Genomic DNA, 19,126 nt, shown 5'->3' with positions numbered 1-19,126 from the left:
TGTGATCTGTGACTTAATAAACAAATAAATATATAAATAAAGATAAGAAAGAATTATCTGTAGAGTAACTGAACATCTCAGTGAGATCTCAGAAACTTCCCGAGCTGGAGAACCAAAGCTGTGCGTCACCCTTTGTGACCGGAGCAACTTGCTAGATTTGGGATTTTGTTTCTCCAAGGGAAAACAGATTGCAGTCATTTATTTCTGATGCACCCTCACCAGAGTACAGACTGCACACTGGGATGAGGCTGCCCCCTTTGCTTCACAGATGGATGAGAATTCTTTGAAGAAACGAACAAATATGTTCAAGAGACATCCATCTCCTTGAATCTACTGGGATTTTCAGAAGGTATTCAGTAGAGTCCCCCCCTTGAAAGCAGTTAACTAACCTAAGGATCCTGAAGTAAGAGGGAAAAATCCTCCCATAGATACCTCTATAGACTTACTGAACTGTGAAAGGTGAAAGGTAGGAATATGATTGGTTTCTATAGCAGGGCAGATCCAGTGGATTCCTGCAGGGCATGCTAGTGTTTGCTCATTATTGTCATAACTCACCTGGAAAAGGGGTGAAAAGTGAGGTGTTTGGTAATAATAATCAGTTACTCAGGCTAGCAAAGAAAATGACCAACTGTGAAGAATTTTATATATATATATATATAAATAAATAAATAATATATATACAATGACCTCCTCTGAGCTCACCAATACAACTCAGGAACAAAATCTTGAAATAGATAGTTCTGTGAAGTGCTCAGCAGCATGAGAAAAGCAAGTCCATCAGTTCCTAGGACAGGAGATGAAGCAAACAGGAAAGATGCAACTATAAATCCATGGTGTCCTGAGTGCTCTTTGCAGCTCTGGTCCTCTGGTTTCAAAAGGAGACTTGGAAAAGGCCCAGGAGAAAGTGACAATGACATCCATGGTACAAACTGGCTTCTATAACTGGAACAGATAGGTAGTATGAACCTTCAGCCTGGAATAGAAGCCAGGAAGAGAAAGAGCTTTAATGGGGTCTGTAAAATCCCAAACGGTCTGGAGAAGGCAGATTTGGATTCACTCGCTGTCCCAGTGCAAAAAAGTAGAGGGCATCGAGGGAAACTTGGAGTTGGCAGGCTTAATGAAGACGCTCCTTCACACAGTGTGACTGCAGTGGAACGCGGTGCCACAGGAGTGTCTGGTTGCCAGAAGTTTGTGTGTATTCCAAAAAATCAGTTTGATAAATTAATTTCATGCTATTAAATAAAAAAAAAAAAAAACCCAAAACCAAAGAAGTCTGTCACAGAAGTCCCAGAGTCACAAGTCACAGGAGGCTGAGGCAGCGTCCTGGGGAAATATTGCCTAATGCTTAAGCTGTTCTTGCACTTTTCCCTGTTTGGGAACAGCACCTGCTGTTTGGAAACAAGACACTGCACTAGGTGACCTGCCACAATCATTCTTACACACTGCTCCAAATTTCTTTTTCCAGAAAACATTCCCCACAAAAACCTTTCTTAGCTCTGCCTCTGGGTGACGCCAGACGTACTTTCTATTTCTTACGGCTATCCTTTGTGCTGTCTGCCAGCTGGTTTGGTCTTTCATGCTGGATGCCTTTATTATTATTTTAATTTTTTTTTTTTTTTAAATCACTCCCCCTCACCCACTCAGCATTCAGCCTCCGCATTCCCATTTATCGTCCACTAAAAGCTCTCCATCTACATAACTCTGGCCTTGTCCCTGGCCTGTGCCTTGGCCAGCAGCCCCTATTGTTGCAGCTATCTTATTTCAAACAAGCGGCTGGCTGCTTCCAACCTTTATCCTGGGGCCGGGCAGCTGCCGTGCCCAGTGGAGATACAATTGCACGGAGGCACTGCGGGAATGCTGACGATGGCCCTCCTGATCCTCTCGGGGTCTCTCAAAGCATTCCTGCCCACCCAAGGCAGGGCTGGCAGGTTGGCTCCGAAACAGATGTAGGAGAGCGTTACCACGGTCTTTGGCAATTGGTAGCTCTCGGGTAACATACATTTCTGTCCCATCCCCCCGCCAAAAAAAAAGGTCTGGCTGCTTGGAATCGGCAGGATGCAGAATCTGTAGGAGGCCCACAAAGTCTGCAGCTTTAGCAATGGATTATTTCTCTTGCAGCTGAGCTGACCCGAGAACAGCCCCCCAACCTGGGAGCCAGCTACTCCTCTCTGGCTGGAAGTCAGAGCTCACGCTGGAAGAGGCAGGAGCAGGTATTTGGAGAAGGCCTTTGGGGAGCGACAGCCTGGCTGCAAGGCATGTTCACTGGCAGAGACACAAGACTACTTCCCTCCCCAAAAATCAAGGCAACCTGAGCTTCTGCAGTTAAATATGGACAGAGAAGTGAATGCTGCCTGTTGTTGGCGGGGGAATGTGAGCGGTCATGACTGAGGTGAAAAAGCAAGGGGAGGGGATGAACTATACCGAGTGCCTGAAATCGATCCATTGCTATGAAGGTTGGTTTGTTTGGTTTTTTTTTTACCTTCAGAGCATCGAGAGATTTTTTGACAACTGTTGTATTCCCCTTTTCATGTCTACCTCAATTCCAAGCTTTCTGGCTTGTTTTGTGAGCCCCCACCCCAACCTCAGCCAAACCCACTTCCCACCATGCTAATGGCAGACCAGTCTCATTCCTATCAATTGGAAAGAAGCAGAACTCACCGCTTGCTGAATTTGCGGCATAGCTCCTTTCATTCATGTACCAGGAGCAAGTGCTGCGAGGGCTTCTGCCCGCTCCAGCCTGAAGGAAGTCAGCCATGAACAAGTGCTACCGCAGGTAAGTCTCTTTGGCAGGGCGATATCGTACAGCCACGTTACCAGTGAGCAGAATCCCTAATGCTTTTGGCAGAGTGAGGAATACAAGATTTTCACCGAAATCTTTGTCACAGAATTTGCAAGCATAAACGCAACGCCCGACTAGAAAAAGCAGACGCAGGAGGCCCCAATGGCTGCAGGGACTGCAGGGCCAGCATGGGGGAAGCAGAAGTGAAATTAATAAAAAGAATAGAGAAAACGGTAGGTATTACAGGAGGGAAATTAAGGGCACAAAAGCTGAAAAATAATAGCAGTGTTCATTTGGGCGTTTTTAGCTTCCAAATGCAGTATATGCATTTTTAAATGCATTTTAGTATCAGAAAAATGGCATTGTGCGTGACAGTGGATTATGGCAGCACTGGATAAGAGAAGGCAGATGGTTAGATAAGCAATTTGTGAATTTGCCATGTGTTTGTTACCAGATTGCCCCGCGTTATAGACAGTATGGCACACATTTCCCGCTGGAAGACATCTCACAGAAGGCTGGCGGCTCAACACGATTGCCACCAGATGGCAACAGATGGCCAAAAAAGATGCAGTGGGCACACGCCGGGCGTTTGCGAGAGAACGATCGCAAACAATCCTTTGCAAGAGCAAAACAGAGGGAGTAAATATTTCCTAGAAGAAATGCATTCAAGGAATTAACGGCAGTCTTGAGACGCTAATGGCCTGTGCTTCCCCTGTTTACTCCACCACTCAGAAGAACATGCTAAGCATTAATATACACATTAGTATGTATTGACAGAGAAGATTTAATTCCACAAATCAAGAAATTCAAAGTTGCAGTTTTCCATACCGAGACACACCTCAGCCATCCTGCAAATATATTTTATTCCCATGGGTGTTTGTAGCAAATTTGTTTCAGCATACCTTTTCTTTGTTCTATATTACACAGGCCAAAGGAATTAAAAATACCAAAAACTTACTCAAAAGTGGTGATCTTAATCTCTGCAGTTACAGAGCTTACATATTATAGCATAGACATGGTGCACATTTATCTAATCAGAAGGATGCTTCTGAAAAAAGGACTTGAGTCTGGAAAGAAAGAGAGCGAGGAAAAGGTCCACAGTCAAACAGAGAAACCACAATCACAAAATACATAGTTAGATCAGTGGCACAAGGGTTGACCTAGTGCAGGTGAGGAGAAACACTGCTCCCCTTTAAACAGGCATCAACCCTCACGGTCACGCTGCTCAGACAAAAATGACACTGGCAATGGAGGCTCATTACCCAGCGTGAGCAATGCAGGTGCAGCAGTGAGAATGCAGACCAGCAATAACTGAAAACACAGTCGGGTGAGATGACAGGCACAAGCTGACCAGCCACAAAGTGTCAGAGGAATCGGCAAGAAGATTGCAGCTTTGCATTGCCTTTCTGTTCTGGAAACTCCAGGAGACCAGTCCTGGAGCTGAATAAAGTTGCTGAATAAAGCACCGATAAATTCAACTCCAGCTATCATCCCTGACAAGGTTGCTTCTGCGGCTCCTGTCTGAGTACCAGGGCTTATCTTCGGGCCCTAGGTGAGTCATGCCGGAGAGCCAAACAAGACAACAAAAGAGGACGAGGACAACTCCATTAGATGGGACGTTTGCTCTGCCCTGCTCCTGCGGGCTACTCTGTCAGCACAGCAGCTTGCCTGAGCTCTGCTAGAGTGGCGAGGACAGCAAATAACAGCTTTGCTGCTCCATTCTCTCATGAAGACTTTCCTGCACAGCAGGACTCCTCAGATACTCTGCTTCTGTGGTCAGGAAAATCTCATTCATACTTGGATGCAGCTAGGTGACACCTGTATTTATTAAAAACTCTGCCCTTTCCCAGCAGCACAAGTCACCGGCTGGAAAACGCACTCAGCCTGGTGCAGACCACTACTACTGCCGGTTCTGAACTTCATCTGCAAACATCAGGCATGATTTTTCTCTCTGACAATGCAGAAAATCTCCACAAAGCACAGGAGTCTGACAGCTGATAGTAAAACTGGGCAGAGAGGGTGGCTCGCGTGTCAAAGCTGAGATCCAGGTGGGCACTGACAGCTCTGCCACATCCTGACAGTGGAGACATCCAAGTCAATGTTTAAACAAGTGTTGGGCACTCAAGTGCTCTCCTGGAAGCGTCCGCCTCTGGAGATGGCATTATATCATCACATTATATTTTGGGTATATATTCCGATGCTGATTTGCTTTTGTAAGTATATAGTTGAGTTACTACCAGTGCAGAAAGTAGAGCCTGGCATTGCCTGACTTCTGCAAATGCCCGTACATCATATCATGCCCCTATCCCATTTCATACAGTGGCTTTCATGAGTGGGACCGCAGACAGCATTTAGCCTGAAGTATATTTCTGGATGCTCACATTTACATGTTTAAATATGCATATCTGTTTTTAAATGCAAATGATTCTCCATTGGAATAACTGCCGTGCAGACTGTTCAAATTTAGCTTTACATAAAAGCAAGCTGCTTGTTCAGCTCCTATGAGGTCTGACACATTTTGGCCAGTATTCTGTAGTTCAGAGTTTTCCTGAAGACGTTTTGAGGGGAGCTGCACTACACAGCCAGTGAAAAGAAGAACTGGCAATGTGGAAAGTACGTTTTAATGCTTAAAAGCTGCTGCACTGGTTAGCTGCTTCACTTATCCAGTTCACGGGGTGGGGGGGAGATAAAAATCACATTTTAGCTCTTAACTGACTCAGGCTCTTGTCCGATTGCTGGCCCATAAGGATATAATTGACTACAACCCTTTTGCAATGTCATCACTCCCAAATACAAAAGCAATTAACTCCTGGAACACGGAGCACCCCATACCACATTCCCCATATAGCCCCAGTTACGGGATGAGAGCACAAACATCCATCTGGACATCACCTGGTTCCCGTGGAGCGTCTGTGTCGTGGCGAGAGGCAGGCATGCTAAACCATTCCACATCACACCTGCAGTAAGTGCAACTAGGATAAACTTTTGCAATCCTGAGAACACCTCCATAACCCTGCAAGAGCCCCGGGATATCTAGCTTCGAGGTGCAGATTCTCTCATTGCTAGTATTAGCTGGATAAACATGTAGAAACATGTTTATTTTATTTTTAATTCTGCAAGTAGGCCAAGCAGCAGAGCACTCTCTCCCTTTGCACACAGTGCTTCCCCTCCCTAAGCCCTCCCTGATCCCAGAAAACACTTAACGGAGATCTCTGCAAAGCATCCCTGTCACCTAGAGCTGCAGCGGTTGGCTTTAAAAAGTCAACATTTACCTCACTGTGCTATCTGAGCCACCACAGCGTTTTAAAGCAGGAAACACCATCCTCTACCCGTGCTGTCCATTAGCTCCCAGGGACGGATTTCTGCTCCTGCACATGACACACTTGGATTTGTTAATGTGTGCTTTACCCGGGACTGACCTCATGCCAAAATACGCGCTTTTATTGCTTATGTTGGGATCTTTGCCAGCACACGCACAGCATTTTGTTGGTAATTAGTGGAAAATACTGACTTCTGTGGTTCCTGGTGTGTAGCTCTCACCTGTCACAAGAAGTTTATTTTGCCTCCGTGGCAGGCTGCAAGATCTTTGCCACGTTCCTCTTGTGCTGGACAACAGGGAACTTACAAGCTTGTGTTTATAACGGATAAAACAGAAAACCAAAACCATACCCTCAACTCAAGAAACACCTTCCGAGTGATAACTAAAGTATTAAAAAAACCCCACTTTTGGAGTACATTTTGCAGCACGTGGCAGCTCTGTGTTCCCACAGGAGGGGTGGGGGTTGCGGCGGTGAGGCACATTTGGGTGGGACTGAATGCCGGACAGAAATCGGGAGGTGGTTCCCGCTCCTCTGACAGCCAGCACTAACTTTGTACTCGGGATTGCACAGGAAGCCAAATTCCAGATTTCCCTGCTCGCCAATATGTGGGATTTGACAGGAGTTCAAAACACCACACTCAAGACAGTTGGGGGAATATCTTAGTAAACATACAACACGGCAAGGGGAGCCATGCAAGTGTAACACAAGCCGTGCAGGAGCAAAAGCAGGACAAGTAACAGCCACATAAGAGAAACTGGCGTTAAAAGAAAGAGTAGAGTTCCAGCTTAACGATTCTTAACAAAGTCTAGTTTTCAGATTAGCCTAATTGTGAAATTCATCCTCCTAGCAGACGCAGGCCACATCCACACAGACTTGTCACACAGGCCTTGAGTTTGCATTTTGTTTTCAAGCAAACAGTCTGCGTTCACCTGTGAAAGCTTACAGCACACTGGAGGGCGGCGTGGCAAGTGGCTTCGTGGTGCTAGCAGCCTTTTGTGTCCAGATGATATGTGTCATTCTATACAGCTTCCAGCCAATCCATACCGCCTTCGCTATGAAACAAGCAAATACTCCACGTGACCATTTTCCTTGGTCAGGTTTCCTGACTACTTTAGGTAATCAATTTTGAAAACTTCATAGTATCTTTCCTTTCTTCTCTTTCTGCGTCCCTTGCACACGTGCTGGTCAGTAGTGATGCACTGGGATGGGTATTAGGAGAGATGCTACACTGACTGCTGGCTCTCCAGGAGGACTAGGACAGCAGCAAAAGCCTCATTTCTCTGACTGCTTCCAGTGTACTCATATGCCAGCGTGAGGAGGAAAAAAGAAACAAACAAACAAAAAAAATCAACACGTCACATTTTGGTACACAGACCATTGGTGCCATTCAGCAGAGATCAGCTGAGAGAGGATAACATTTGCACTCCTAGGTTCTTCTTAGTATCTCTAAAGGTAAATATAAGACTAAAAAGAACCAAGGAAATGAAGAAGGAGGGTTGGGCCATTTAAGTCTTTTTATGATGCCGAGAATACAATTTCCACATACATTGCAAACGTTCACCGGCAGACAGATTAGCTACCTTCCATCCCATTACAAAATTAACATACCTACAAGAAGTGGGGAGCTGTAGGGTGGGAAGCCCCACTGACACCGTGCTCGCCTCCTTCGGACCACTAAGGGAGACGGCAAGGAGCGGTGCCGGTACGCTCGCGCTGCTTCTGATCCCTGCCTACCAGCAGCGATAGTCACTTGGGAGGCTCTCAGCCGGCACTGTTAGGTGAAGCAAAGCATTCGGTTTGTTGCCTTCACCTTCCAAAGCGTATTTGCCTCTTCATTTGTGATATTGAAAGGAGTCTTTGACTGGAGCTCAAAAAGGCATGGGGGGGAGGGTGTGTGGGGGGGTGGTGGTTAGCTAGATCAAAGCTCACTGTTGAAGTTACTTATAACAGAAGGAGACTTGGGTGTAGGTGCACTGGCAGATTAGTTTTCTGTTCTTAATTAACACTATTAGTAAACTGACACGGTGGCTTAGGAGAGAGGCTAAACCTGATATCAGAGCTGCAGATGGAAAAGGGAACATTAGTGGGGGTTTTCCTCCCACCAGTGCAAGAAGGAGAATATCAGCTCCCTCCTAACGCCAGCAGAGATTTCCAACCCAAGGATGGACACAGACCACAGAACAAGCCAGCCTACACTTTCCACAGCAGTACCTCCAACTCCTTCTTTAGCGTCCTCCACTGCCAACATCCTCACCAGGCAACGCCAAGTCACTTCTTTGCCGTAACTTCAGACCAACTCTTCTTGATTTACATTATGGAGAGAGAACTTCAAAGTAAGCCATGGGCAGACCACAACTCTTCCCAAGTGAGGGGCCATGAAGGAGCTGTAGAGACTCAGCATTGCATCATATTTGAAATGATTAAGAAGGGTGAGTATCTGGGCTGCTGCACATGGACTATTGTTTGGTTTTGGGTTTTTTTGAACAAGATTGAAAACCAGCGTATCCACTGTATTGTAACACATTTGGAAATGATGGCTTTTCTCTGAAAGACAAGATTAGGTGTGGGTTGGGGAACTACTTCCAGGAGAAGTTCACAGTTTTCTGTGAGGAAGTGATTTGCAAGCGTCATTGCAACTCACCTAGGGAACAGCTTGCAATAGATGCTATGACTCCTCCACATGTATTTGATTATTGGCCTCTGCCTACTTTTAATAAAGGTGCCTAGCTGGGCTTTGAACTTCTTTTTTGTGAGGTATCTTGTACTGCACCACATTGGTGGTGTCTAACCCACCTTGCAGCAATCTCAGTGTACCTGAATTCCAGTAGTTTTACTGGAAGATACCACGTGAGAGTTATTGCATGGTACAAAAAACATATGTCAGCATCATGATGCTGGAGAACATGAAAGGGGATAAAAGAACAAAGAGCGATTAAAGGAATCTCTCCCCTTCCCCTTTTTGAGAACAGAGCAAGTGCTGGAGATGAGCAATGAGCAACAGCATCATGCTGTGCTAAGTTCTTCTGGGTTTAGTGAGTGATCCTTCCAAGTAAGCTTTAGGATACACTACCTTAAGAATACTAATCTACAAAATGAGTAATTTTAATAGTTTGGACAATCCTATTTGCATTACTGACACAGTTAGTAATAAGGCATGGAAAAAAAGAAGCAAAGAGAAAAAGCTTAGCATTCAAACTCTAGGCTTGATAGCAAGAAACAAAAATTACAGGCAACATAGTGCTTGAAAATGAATCCTGGTTGGCCGCCAAATGTATTTTTCAAAACAATGCCTAATTGCCTCAGGAAACACATTAATCAAAGGCTCCCAGAGGCCTAAGAACCATTTGCTCCAATTCACCGAGGCAGAGTAGCGATAAAGACCTGAGTAATACAAGGAGCTACATATGTCCTTGAGACAAAATACTTACATGAGAAATAGGAAAGGAAACCTAACTAAAAGCTCTTAAACAAATTCCTTGAGCAGCTTATTGACATGACTCTTGGGAGAGATCAAATAAGAAAAAATAGTACTCTGACCATGAAACCAGCAACAGACATCAGAGAATTTCATGAATCGTGCTGTCCAAACTGAGATACAGAAGGCGGCATCAAGAGCAGCATCTCCGTGGTGTGTCCCAGACCACGCAGAGAGCAGATCAGGCCAGCACGAAGACACGATCAGTCTATGCGAGGGCTCTGGAGACAGCATAACCTGAAAAGCCCGCGACCAGAGGCAGAGGAAGCGTGTGCTGAAGAACTGAAGAGGAGGTGCGTCACTTGATGCATATGTAAGGCTTCCTCCCATCGGCGCGTCAGCCCGGGGTCCTCGGATTCTGCTGGAGGCAGAGCTCATGCCCAGCCAGCCCAGTGCTGCAGAGAGGGGGCACTGGGGAGGTTTGCTGGAGGTGCAGTAACAAGCCCCGCACCCAGCTTCTCACGCCCTGCTCTCACGCACGCATCCTCTGCCCTTTACTTCCACTCCTGCCAGCACGTGACCGAAGCAGAAGCACTCGTGCCTTACACGGTTTGCTCAGCAGTCGCTTTAATCCACAATGCATTTCCTAACCCTCCTTCTCTTGCATTACATAAGCTTTCTAGGGCTGATATGCAGTTGCTAAGCAGTAATTTTGCGTGACTAAAAAAGAAATACGTGATTGCTAGGTTCACTGAATGTTTTTTTCCCTTATTGCAATATAATTATAGCTATAACAAAAACATTGCAGAACATTCCTCAGCATGCAAAAATTAGGTCAGGAACAGAGCGAGTATATCATATATGCCTTTTAGAAGCCTTTACTTCTTCCTTTGCCATTGTGGGGGGAAGGGCAGGAAAGTTTGTTATTGCATAAAATCATAAATAACAGGTTTTCCCATCCTGTCAGCTAATCTGGCACAAACAGAAATTTGCATTCTTGTGTCAGAAGGCAGCTTGCTTCCCTCATCGCAGAGATCTCCTAAAGCCTCGTCACGGGCTCCCCGCATACGGCCTCCGCACGCAGTGTTTTTCCCTCTGCCCGCGGTCTGAAACGGGGACGGTGAAGCGTCCCTCCGGCGGGGAGCTGGAGGCAGACGCGGCCCCCAGCCAGGGAAGGAGCCCTGCGCCCAGGCCAGGGACACGGGGGGACACACGTGCTGCTCTCCCGAGGGGCGTCCCGCAGGACACGCGTAGCGGGTCCAACGCGCCGCGCGCGTGCCGGGCTGCCGTGCGTCGCTGCGGATCTGCTGGAAAGGAGGCCTGGACCAAGGACATCTGGGACAGCTTTTGCACTGAGTTACAGAGGCCTGGCCCGGCTGGTAAGAGGTCAAGTAACGCTGTGCTAAACTGCTGGGCTAATTCACTGCTGGGACGTTTTCCTGAAATTGCCACGAGACTTTTTCCTTTTTTCCCTTTTCATCCTAAGGCTCCTAATTACACCCCTAAGCACTATCCTAAATAGCTCTTTTCCCCAATAGTTCTGATGACGTTACATTTTTGCTAGACATACATTTTCAACAGCTATTCACTGCCTCCATAATCTTTAATAATTTTGCTTTCCTTTATCCTTGTTGAAGACTTGCTTTCCCTCACGCTCTATGCAAGTTCCTTGACTGCTACCAACTCATACTTCTTGCCAGTGCGCCTCATTTCTTCCGTAGAAGCCCGAGGAAGAAGTTTTTCTCAGTTTAATCCCTTCTTTCCCATGTTTTTGGCTGTGGCCAATTGCCTCTTGGTAAGATGTTGCCAGTGAGGCGGCTCCTGTGTCTCTGTCCAGCCCCACGTCGTGCTGTAGACGGGTACCCTGCGGCACTGGAGCCAGTAAAGTCAACGCCTGAACTAGAGGTAACACGCATTTATCATGGAAATCGATTTGTTTAGAGAACAAATCAACTTAGTGATAACCTTTACTTCCTATAGACCGAGGTTATTTATTGTATTGCCATTTAACTAATACATATACTAAAAATACTAGTTTTCTGCACTTAATTAAGAATTTGAATAAATGAAACTTGAATCACATAATTGCTTATGTGCCCATGCAAAGTATCTTCCTGGTTAGCAAAAAGAAGTATGAAATTCCCTGCAAAGACATTTATTTCTGCACTACCTGCTTCAATGGTTATCACTCAGGGAAGATGAGAGTTTCATTAGGATAGTAACAACAACGAGATTAAAAATGGAGGCTTTGCCTACACGCTAAATGAAAAATCACAATTAAATTGAAAAGATTAAAAAAAATAGTCACTGGATACAGATTCCAGGGATTCAGAGTCAAGCAAGTACTTCACTGACCACTGGGGTCCTCCATCCCACGTTCCTGTCCCTAATGCAACACACAACCTGTATATTTGAACCTGAGAGACACGTGCTCGGGGGGGGGGGCAGTTTTGTCCCATGTAGGCTGAGCAGCATGGTTAGCAGACACCGTCAGCCTTAATTATTTGAATATTGAGATTATTTGGTGTTAAACATATTCTGAAGCTTTATCATCTCTTGGTATGCTGTTTCCCTCATATTTCATCAGAATGTGAGATTCAGGGAAAATAAAGTGTGCTTATTACGGCAGGGACTCGGCTGCCTGACCTCTAAGCTCCTGTGCCTACTAGCTGCCCTAAGTACTCACTAGGGAGCTTTTAGGGGAGGGGGTGTACAGGCATTAAGGAAAGTTATGTTTCTTAAGCTGGGTTTTTGGGGGGGGGGGGGGTGGGGATTTTTCTTGTTGTTTTTTTGTTTGCTTGTTTGTGGGTTTTTTGTTTGGTTGGTTGTTTTTTTAAGTTGGTCAGCAAACTGACTGCTCTTCTCTCAGCAGTGGGTTTCCATCTAGGTTTTCTCCTTTCCTGTCCCATGATTATAATCAGCTGTTAAATTCTGCTGGAAAAAAAGGCATTTCGAGCTGGAGACTGGCACTTGGTAGTAGCTAACAAACCTTGTTTGCCCTGCATGCACTGGGGAGATTGACTATACCCAGAGCAAATCTAGGCTTGCTGTTTTGGGTGGTTTTGCTCTGACTCTGATCCAGCTTTGCACCTCTCAGTGGCCATTGCTACTTCTAAATGCAGTCGAAAGCATCTGTAAAGCGAGGGGAGCAGACATTAGTGTCAGCAGCACCCACCTGCTGCTGCAGCAAGACGGAGGAGCTGGATATTTCACACAAGAAGAAAATGAAATTATCCTAATTACTCCCATATACTACATGCTTCCTGCTATATGCTTTAGAAGTGGGACTTCAACTACCTAAGTCAGGTTTGCTTGCGCAGCAACGGGGAACAGCAGACACCTTTTGCTCAGGTAAGCCGAGGGCTCCTCAGGCTCACCGGGGCTGCCAAAGGACACAGGGTGCCACCACCACAGCCAGAGCTGCTGAGGCAGAGCCATGCCCTTCTCCGGCCGTGCCCTCTATCAGCCGCTGCTGGGTGCTTCGAGAAAAGGATGCTTTTGCCACAGCTGGCTGTGGTGGCATCAGGTGTTAGGGACAAGCACATAACAAGTAATGCAAACACTGCAGTGCAACAAGCGCGTCAAACCCGTGCGTGCAAAACCTTGCCAGCATTATTGAGAAAAAAATCCTATCTCCTGACGCCAGACCTGATGACAGGGAGCTGAGCGCTGATGGCAGCAACAGGACATGGCAAAAGCCCAGCCAGAGCCACTGCAAGGTACCCTGGAAGGGAAGGGAGGAGCGATGGACGGTCCGAGGACTGGGATACGCAGAGCGATCAGGCAACACAGGACTGAGACAGTGCATTGCATGCTGTCAAGGCAGTGGGGGGAAATGCAGTACATTTAGGTGTTGGCTTGGAACAAGGTAGCGGTGAACACGTGGCTGCTGGAGAGTGCAAGGCAGATGTGACTGGGAAGCATATGGGCCATTGCTCTGGGGCCGGGGGGGGCAAGGCTGTGGTCAGAGACATAGTTTTCCAGCTGTGTCAGTTCATTGGGATAAATAAAGTGATAATGTGCACTAATTAATACAGGAGTTATAGCAGCAAGTCACTTTTAGTACCACAGAATACTTAAAAAAAAAAAACAAACCAAAAAAACCCAAAAAACCTTTTGACTCTTTCAAAACCTCCCCCCGCTCCACCTCTCCAGCAGCCCCCCAGCCCAGAGCAGCGCTCCCCATGTGCTTACCAGCATGCATCCCCAGCTTCACCCTTTCCTTCCTGGAATCCTTCATCCCCCACTTCCAGGGGAGCTGCAGGGGAGCTCCCTCCTCCCCTCTCCTCTCCTGGCCAGGCATGCAAGGGAAGGGGTGGGATACAGGGAGGCACCTTATTGCTGACAGGAAGGGAGCACAGCTGGTTGCAATTGCCAGGGCATTATTCCTCCTCCTCCTCCGGATGGTGTTTGCAGGGCAGGCTGAAGTGCTTGCACCACAGTTGAACACTTTAAGTGCAAAGCAAGTGTTCTGGGACGTATTTGCATTTGAAATTCAGTGGTGTATCCATCTACTCTGGGCAGCTACAACCGTGTAATGGTAAACTGCAATTCCAGTTCGTATACAGGTAATTACAACTATATATATATATATATATATATAAAAAATACGTAGTAGTAGATGGCTTGACAATACTTTTTTGGTTTGTTTAAGAGTTCTGAAGCATTCTTGAGAGGCACCTCGGACAATGAAGAAAGAAATTTTCAAACTAAAAAGGAATTTGTGGGAGCCTTAATTCAGGCTGTGTCAGGCTCCAAAGTATTCAGATCAGAATGGTCTTGTCAAAACCCGTAAAACTCTTAACTCACCTCTTTTAAGTCAGAGGTTGTTCAAGGTTAAAGTGCCAATGTAAAAAATGAAACAAACAGTATTTTTGAAACATGTTCGTTAAGTAAAAATAAATAGCTTAGTGTTAAGAGTTCTAAAAGCAAAATTTAATAAATTAATATATGCATGCCAGATAAAAATACAAAATTACAATTGAAATAGCAATAATAATAAAGGAACACTGCTCAGCATTGCAGATTTCACTGCAACCACCATAAACATCATGGAGAATTACTTAAAGTAACATTTAAAGTACACATTTTGTTTCTGTTAAAAACAAATTACTATATGATGAAAAAACTGAAAGAAACCCAAGAAGAAATCAGCCCCCAAAGTGGCAGAGAATGATATGAAATGTCAATAAACTGCCAGAGGCTCCATTTCACATAAGTCGGCCTTCTTTTTAGTATCAGAAACCAATTACATAGAACATAAAAGCAAATTCACAACAGGTTTACACGGAGAAACATGCTGAATTACAATCACAAACTATCCAGAACAAAGATGCTGCACCAGTTCAGTTGTTTTCTTCATGGAATGAGTCTCACCAGAACAGGGAGAACAGGGAGCAAATCATGCAATAACTTTAGGCTTTTTGTTTTTTATTTTAACATGATAAACACCCAGGATTACTAGTACTGGAAAGTATGTGTTAACCTTTTTCAACATCAGCTGAATGGCACTACAGAAACGACAAAGAGTTCCTTCATTTTTATCCTGAATACATCGAAAGCTCTAGCAAATATGGAATTCAGCGACAAGAGCCATTAAATTACTTCAAAATATTCCTTCATCCATAGAACACTGTTGCTTCCTTTTTTATTACAAACCCCCCAAAATATTCAAAATAAAATGTCTTCATTTTTTATAAGCATCTCCACCACAAGTCTCTGATAACGGATGTCATTCAATGCAGCCATCGCATCCAGTTCTGGCGCTCTCATAAGAGTTGGTCCAAAAACTATGCCCAGATTCTCTGCACTCATCAGATTTTCCTTTTCATGGAGTGTCACTCTGCAAAAAAAGGACAGTGTTTTTCACATTCCTTCCATGCCAAACTATGCCTGCATATGCTTGAAAACCAGGGAAACTGGACAGAAAAGTTTGCCTTTCCCCAAAGCCGTTTCCAGCCGTTTCCAGCAGGATACATATGGAAGTGTCGGGTGAAACACTCAGAAGTCAGTGAGTGCAAACACTGCACGGGTCTACCCCGAGTCAGAGGTCTCTGTCCTCCGACCACGCACGCAGACCGTGTTTACTTGTCGGAGGAGTCGGCACTCCGCTGTCAGGGAGGGAGCGGGCCGAGGGGTGAATTCAGACAAATCAGAACAATTTTGCTTTCGCTCTTTACAGCGGCACCATTTGGAGGCCGCTCCTATGGGGAGCAGACTGTGTTTGTCACTATGTTAGCAGTTTTATGGTCACTAGAGAGGTGCTATCGTGCCCACCTGGGTGGGATTCTGCCCAGGTTCCCCGGTGACATGGCTGCAGGTGGTCACGCCGCTCCTCTGTCACGCACACGACAGCAATGGGGGTGAGGCACATCACACGTGAATTCCCTGCCTTTGGGCACTACAGGCTAACTGTGCTAAGCTGGACGCCTGGTTCCTCTTCAAGGCAAATCACGTCCCGTGGCGCGTACTGGAAAAAGTGAATCACCACTTTGGGGCGGCTTTGAAACTGCCAGGGTCTCTCTCACTGCAACCTCATTTGCACGGCAGTCTGAGCAGGTCCTCAAACCCGTGCTCTGACGGGCCCGCTTCCACCCTTCCCTCTTCTGGGGTCCTCGGCAGCTGCCGAACGGGCGAGCCCCCAGCTGAGGGAAGCCTCCCACCGCCTGGTTCCCATCCGCAGGAGAGGAGGAGGCGGGGAGGCCACGTTCTGCCGCTCCACAGGAACCCAACCGCTTCAAAGCTGCGGGCGCAGGCCCTGCCGCCGCCACCTCCAGAAATGTAATTTGCCCAAGAATTACACCCACAGGAGAGGCATCCTCTGCTGGGGCTACTGCAGAAACACGTCTGCTCAGCAAAGGCCAGAAGGGTCACCGCTGCCCAAATATGACGGTCTCCGGCGTCACGGGATGGTATTTCTTCACGTGGGCTCAGGGGCGGCTCGTGTTCTCCTGCGCTGCTCTGCCTCAGCATGGAGAACGTCAGGTCCCCCCCGGCGGGGGGGAGGAGGACAGCCTGCCTGGGGTACCCTGACACCGAGTGCGCCCATCGCTGCTGCCCACTGCAACAGACGCAGTAGACGCAAACGTGCCTTGAAGCCGAAGCTTCTGCCTGGGTTTATCCTGGGGAATTGCCTCACTCAAGGAAACAAACTTAGATTATGCAAATGTTTTAATACACACTACGGTTTAAAGAATCCATAAGGATTCTCAGGAACAACTAAGAAGCCAGGGACACCAACTGAAGGAGTCTGGCTAAATTATTTCTCTTTTCACCACTCTGGCATCTTGCATTGCATGAACAAATCCTTTGGCATACAAGAAAAAAAAAATTTTTTTTTCAAGATTTTTCTTCCTTTTTTCCCCTTCTGCCTTAGTTTTTATTTTAAAAGAAGTCAGACCGATATTTCCAAGCTGCTGTATCTTCAGTCTGTAATTAGGAGCTGTGTCCGATTACCTGAATTCAGCAGCAAGACAACAGCCTGTTGAGCGCCACAGCTCTTTTTAGCAAATGTATTAAAAGGAAGTTTAAAAAAGAGTGAATTTTGTCACCTTTCTACCTTATCATTCACCTATACCAGAAATATGAAGTGCAAAAGCAACTTGCTAACTAAAGCAGCAAGAGCTACTCTTGAACAGGGTAAGGAAAAATTAACTTCACACTTCACAAGCAGTAAGGTGGGGTTTTTTTGTTCCTGCGTCTCTCATCCCTGTGTCTGTTCTAAAACATCCATTAGAAATGTCATGGAAATAAATGGACAAATCAGGCAGAAACCCTGTAGCTGAATTTTGCCCGAGGCACTCAGCAGAGTCAACGTATTCCTACTTGTAGAAGAACTATAAAAGGAAAAAAGCAGAAGAGCGCTCAAAATAAAGTATTTTTCTAAGGAAAGGGAATGATTCTTATATATTGACAATAAATTCATGTTACTTGAGAAACTAAAATGGATACCCTAACATGCCACATTGATTTTTTCCCCTGCTTTCCTGAAAGAAATAGAACCTGGGCTGTTGTACTGGATATTCATCTGTCAGTCTCCCCCTAACAATTTTTCAGCTTACTGACCAACTTCAATCATGTCTCAGGGAGCAGGAGAAACCTCAGACAGAATTTATGCTCCTACAGTTTTGAGGAGGCAGCAGGTGGAACAAGGGGCTCCACGCTGGTGAGGAATAGCTGGCAGACCTCACCAGACGTGTGGCTGGAGGGCCAATTAACATTGTGCCTAATCGGCGTCAGCTCCAGCCTAGTGTGTGTGGTCTTTCTTAGGGTGTCAGTAGATGAGACTTAACAGAAAAAGACACCAGTCTATAGCCATTAAGCTGTATTAGTTCCCTGCCCGGGGAGTGACTTACTACTCCCAGAGGTACAAATGGCATTTTTACCATAAATATTCACTGTAACCTTAAATATAGAGCAAATTTGCTAGGCAGATGACTTTTGTGCTTCAAAACTGTGGGGTTTTTTACTTATTTCCTTTAAGTGCTTTGCAAGTGCTTTAAGTAGAATAAACTCCAATACCCTTTTTTGGATATTTGCTGTTATGCAGACTATCATCCCCTGCCACAGCCTGTCTCCAGGATTTGGTGGGCCTTGCCCAGACTTTTCTGGAGGTCCTAACACGGACTTTGCTAAAAATGAGTTTGGCTTAGAGTTCTTTCCAGCTAGTCCACCCACCTCTTCAGATGTGCCATGAGATACCGTAACGTTTCACAGTGTGCAGGCGGCAGCAGTTTCAGCGCCTCATGGAGAATTTCCAGCTGTTCATCCGGATCGGTGGTTTCTGAAACACAGATGTTCAGCTGTCACCACACGCACAGCCAGAATTCACACACAGAAAGACAACACCGGTGGCCTGCAGAGAAGATACGGTCTCACAGCTCTGCTGGATTACCGATTTCCAGAACCTATCCAAATCTCACAGTGGCAGATTTGCCTGTCCAAAGAGGTGCTCAGAGCACTGTCAGGATGTGCCTGGCTTTGGACAAAGAAAACTCCCCAAAGCAAACTGCACTCCACCGAAAGATTCCCTGCAGCCTACTCAAAAAAATTCCCCTGGCAATCCTTGCTGACTGGACTAGTTTTGCACAAATTATCTACAGGTGCAACCCTGGGACAGCAGAAGGTACTGGGAACTTTGCCATCAGCATCTTTGGCTGTGTCCACACTGCTTGGAAAGAGCCTTCTCCAGAGGAGCAGTAAGGCCGGCATTCAGCTCTTGTTTTCTACCCATGGCTACCTCACACCTTTCCAGGTGCGGCTGGTGTGACTGCTACGTTGCAGAGATGCTTCAGGCAGCCAGAGTGCTTGGGAGAGATGTTCCAGCTGGGCTTACTGCCCTGCTTGCAGACTCACTGTCTGCAAGGCCAGCCTTAAAGGTGGCCTTAGGATGGGTGCTTATCAGCTTATGAAAACACTCAAAACAGACACCTCTAGATCAAGCGACTTCTTATTTCTAAACATTTTCATAGATCACCTTTCTGGCAACATAAAACCAACAGATTTTAAATGTCACTGTCAAGTATGAGGGATTCGTGCAAGACATACAAAGCAATGTAATCCATAATGCGTGATGAAAAGGAAGCACTCCTGGTGACAAAGGCAAAGAAAAAT

General features: G+C 46.1%; 1 protein-coding gene and 1 long non-coding RNA gene across 2 annotated transcripts in view; one reads left to right on the top strand and one right to left on the bottom strand.

Annotated features, from left to right (window-relative positions):
- Window positions 1-10,800: 10,800 nt before the first annotated feature.
- On the top strand, window positions 10,801-11,521 carry LOC121233396. The gene is made up of 2 exons (XR_005932713.1): window positions 10,801-10,893; window positions 11,152-11,521. It is a non-coding gene; the product is annotated as an uncharacterized LOC121233396 (long non-coding RNA).
- Window positions 11,522-14,430: 2,909 nt separating this feature from the next.
- The window catches only part of CHN1 (chimerin 1), a 105,650-nt gene continuing 100,954 nt past the window's right edge, over window positions 14,431-19,126 (bottom strand). The window contains exons 12-13 of the mRNA XM_030016823.1: window positions 18,191-18,296; window positions 14,431-15,356 (exon numbers count right to left, since the gene is read on the bottom strand). Of these exons, the coding sequence (XP_029872683.1) occupies window positions 15,185-15,356; window positions 18,191-18,296 (278 nt within the window). The 3' untranslated portion in view covers window positions 14,431-15,184. The remainder of the gene's footprint in view (window positions 15,357-18,190; window positions 18,297-19,126) is intronic.

The sequence above is a fragment of the Aquila chrysaetos genome, chromosome 6, assembly GCF_900496995.4.
Source record: "Aquila chrysaetos chrysaetos chromosome 6, bAquChr1.4, whole genome shotgun sequence".
In the NCBI taxonomy this organism is placed as follows: domain Eukaryota; kingdom Metazoa; phylum Chordata; class Aves; order Accipitriformes; family Accipitridae; genus Aquila; species Aquila chrysaetos.
The sequence above is the reverse complement of the archived record's forward strand: the minus strand, read 5'-3'. Positions and strand labels throughout refer to the sequence as shown.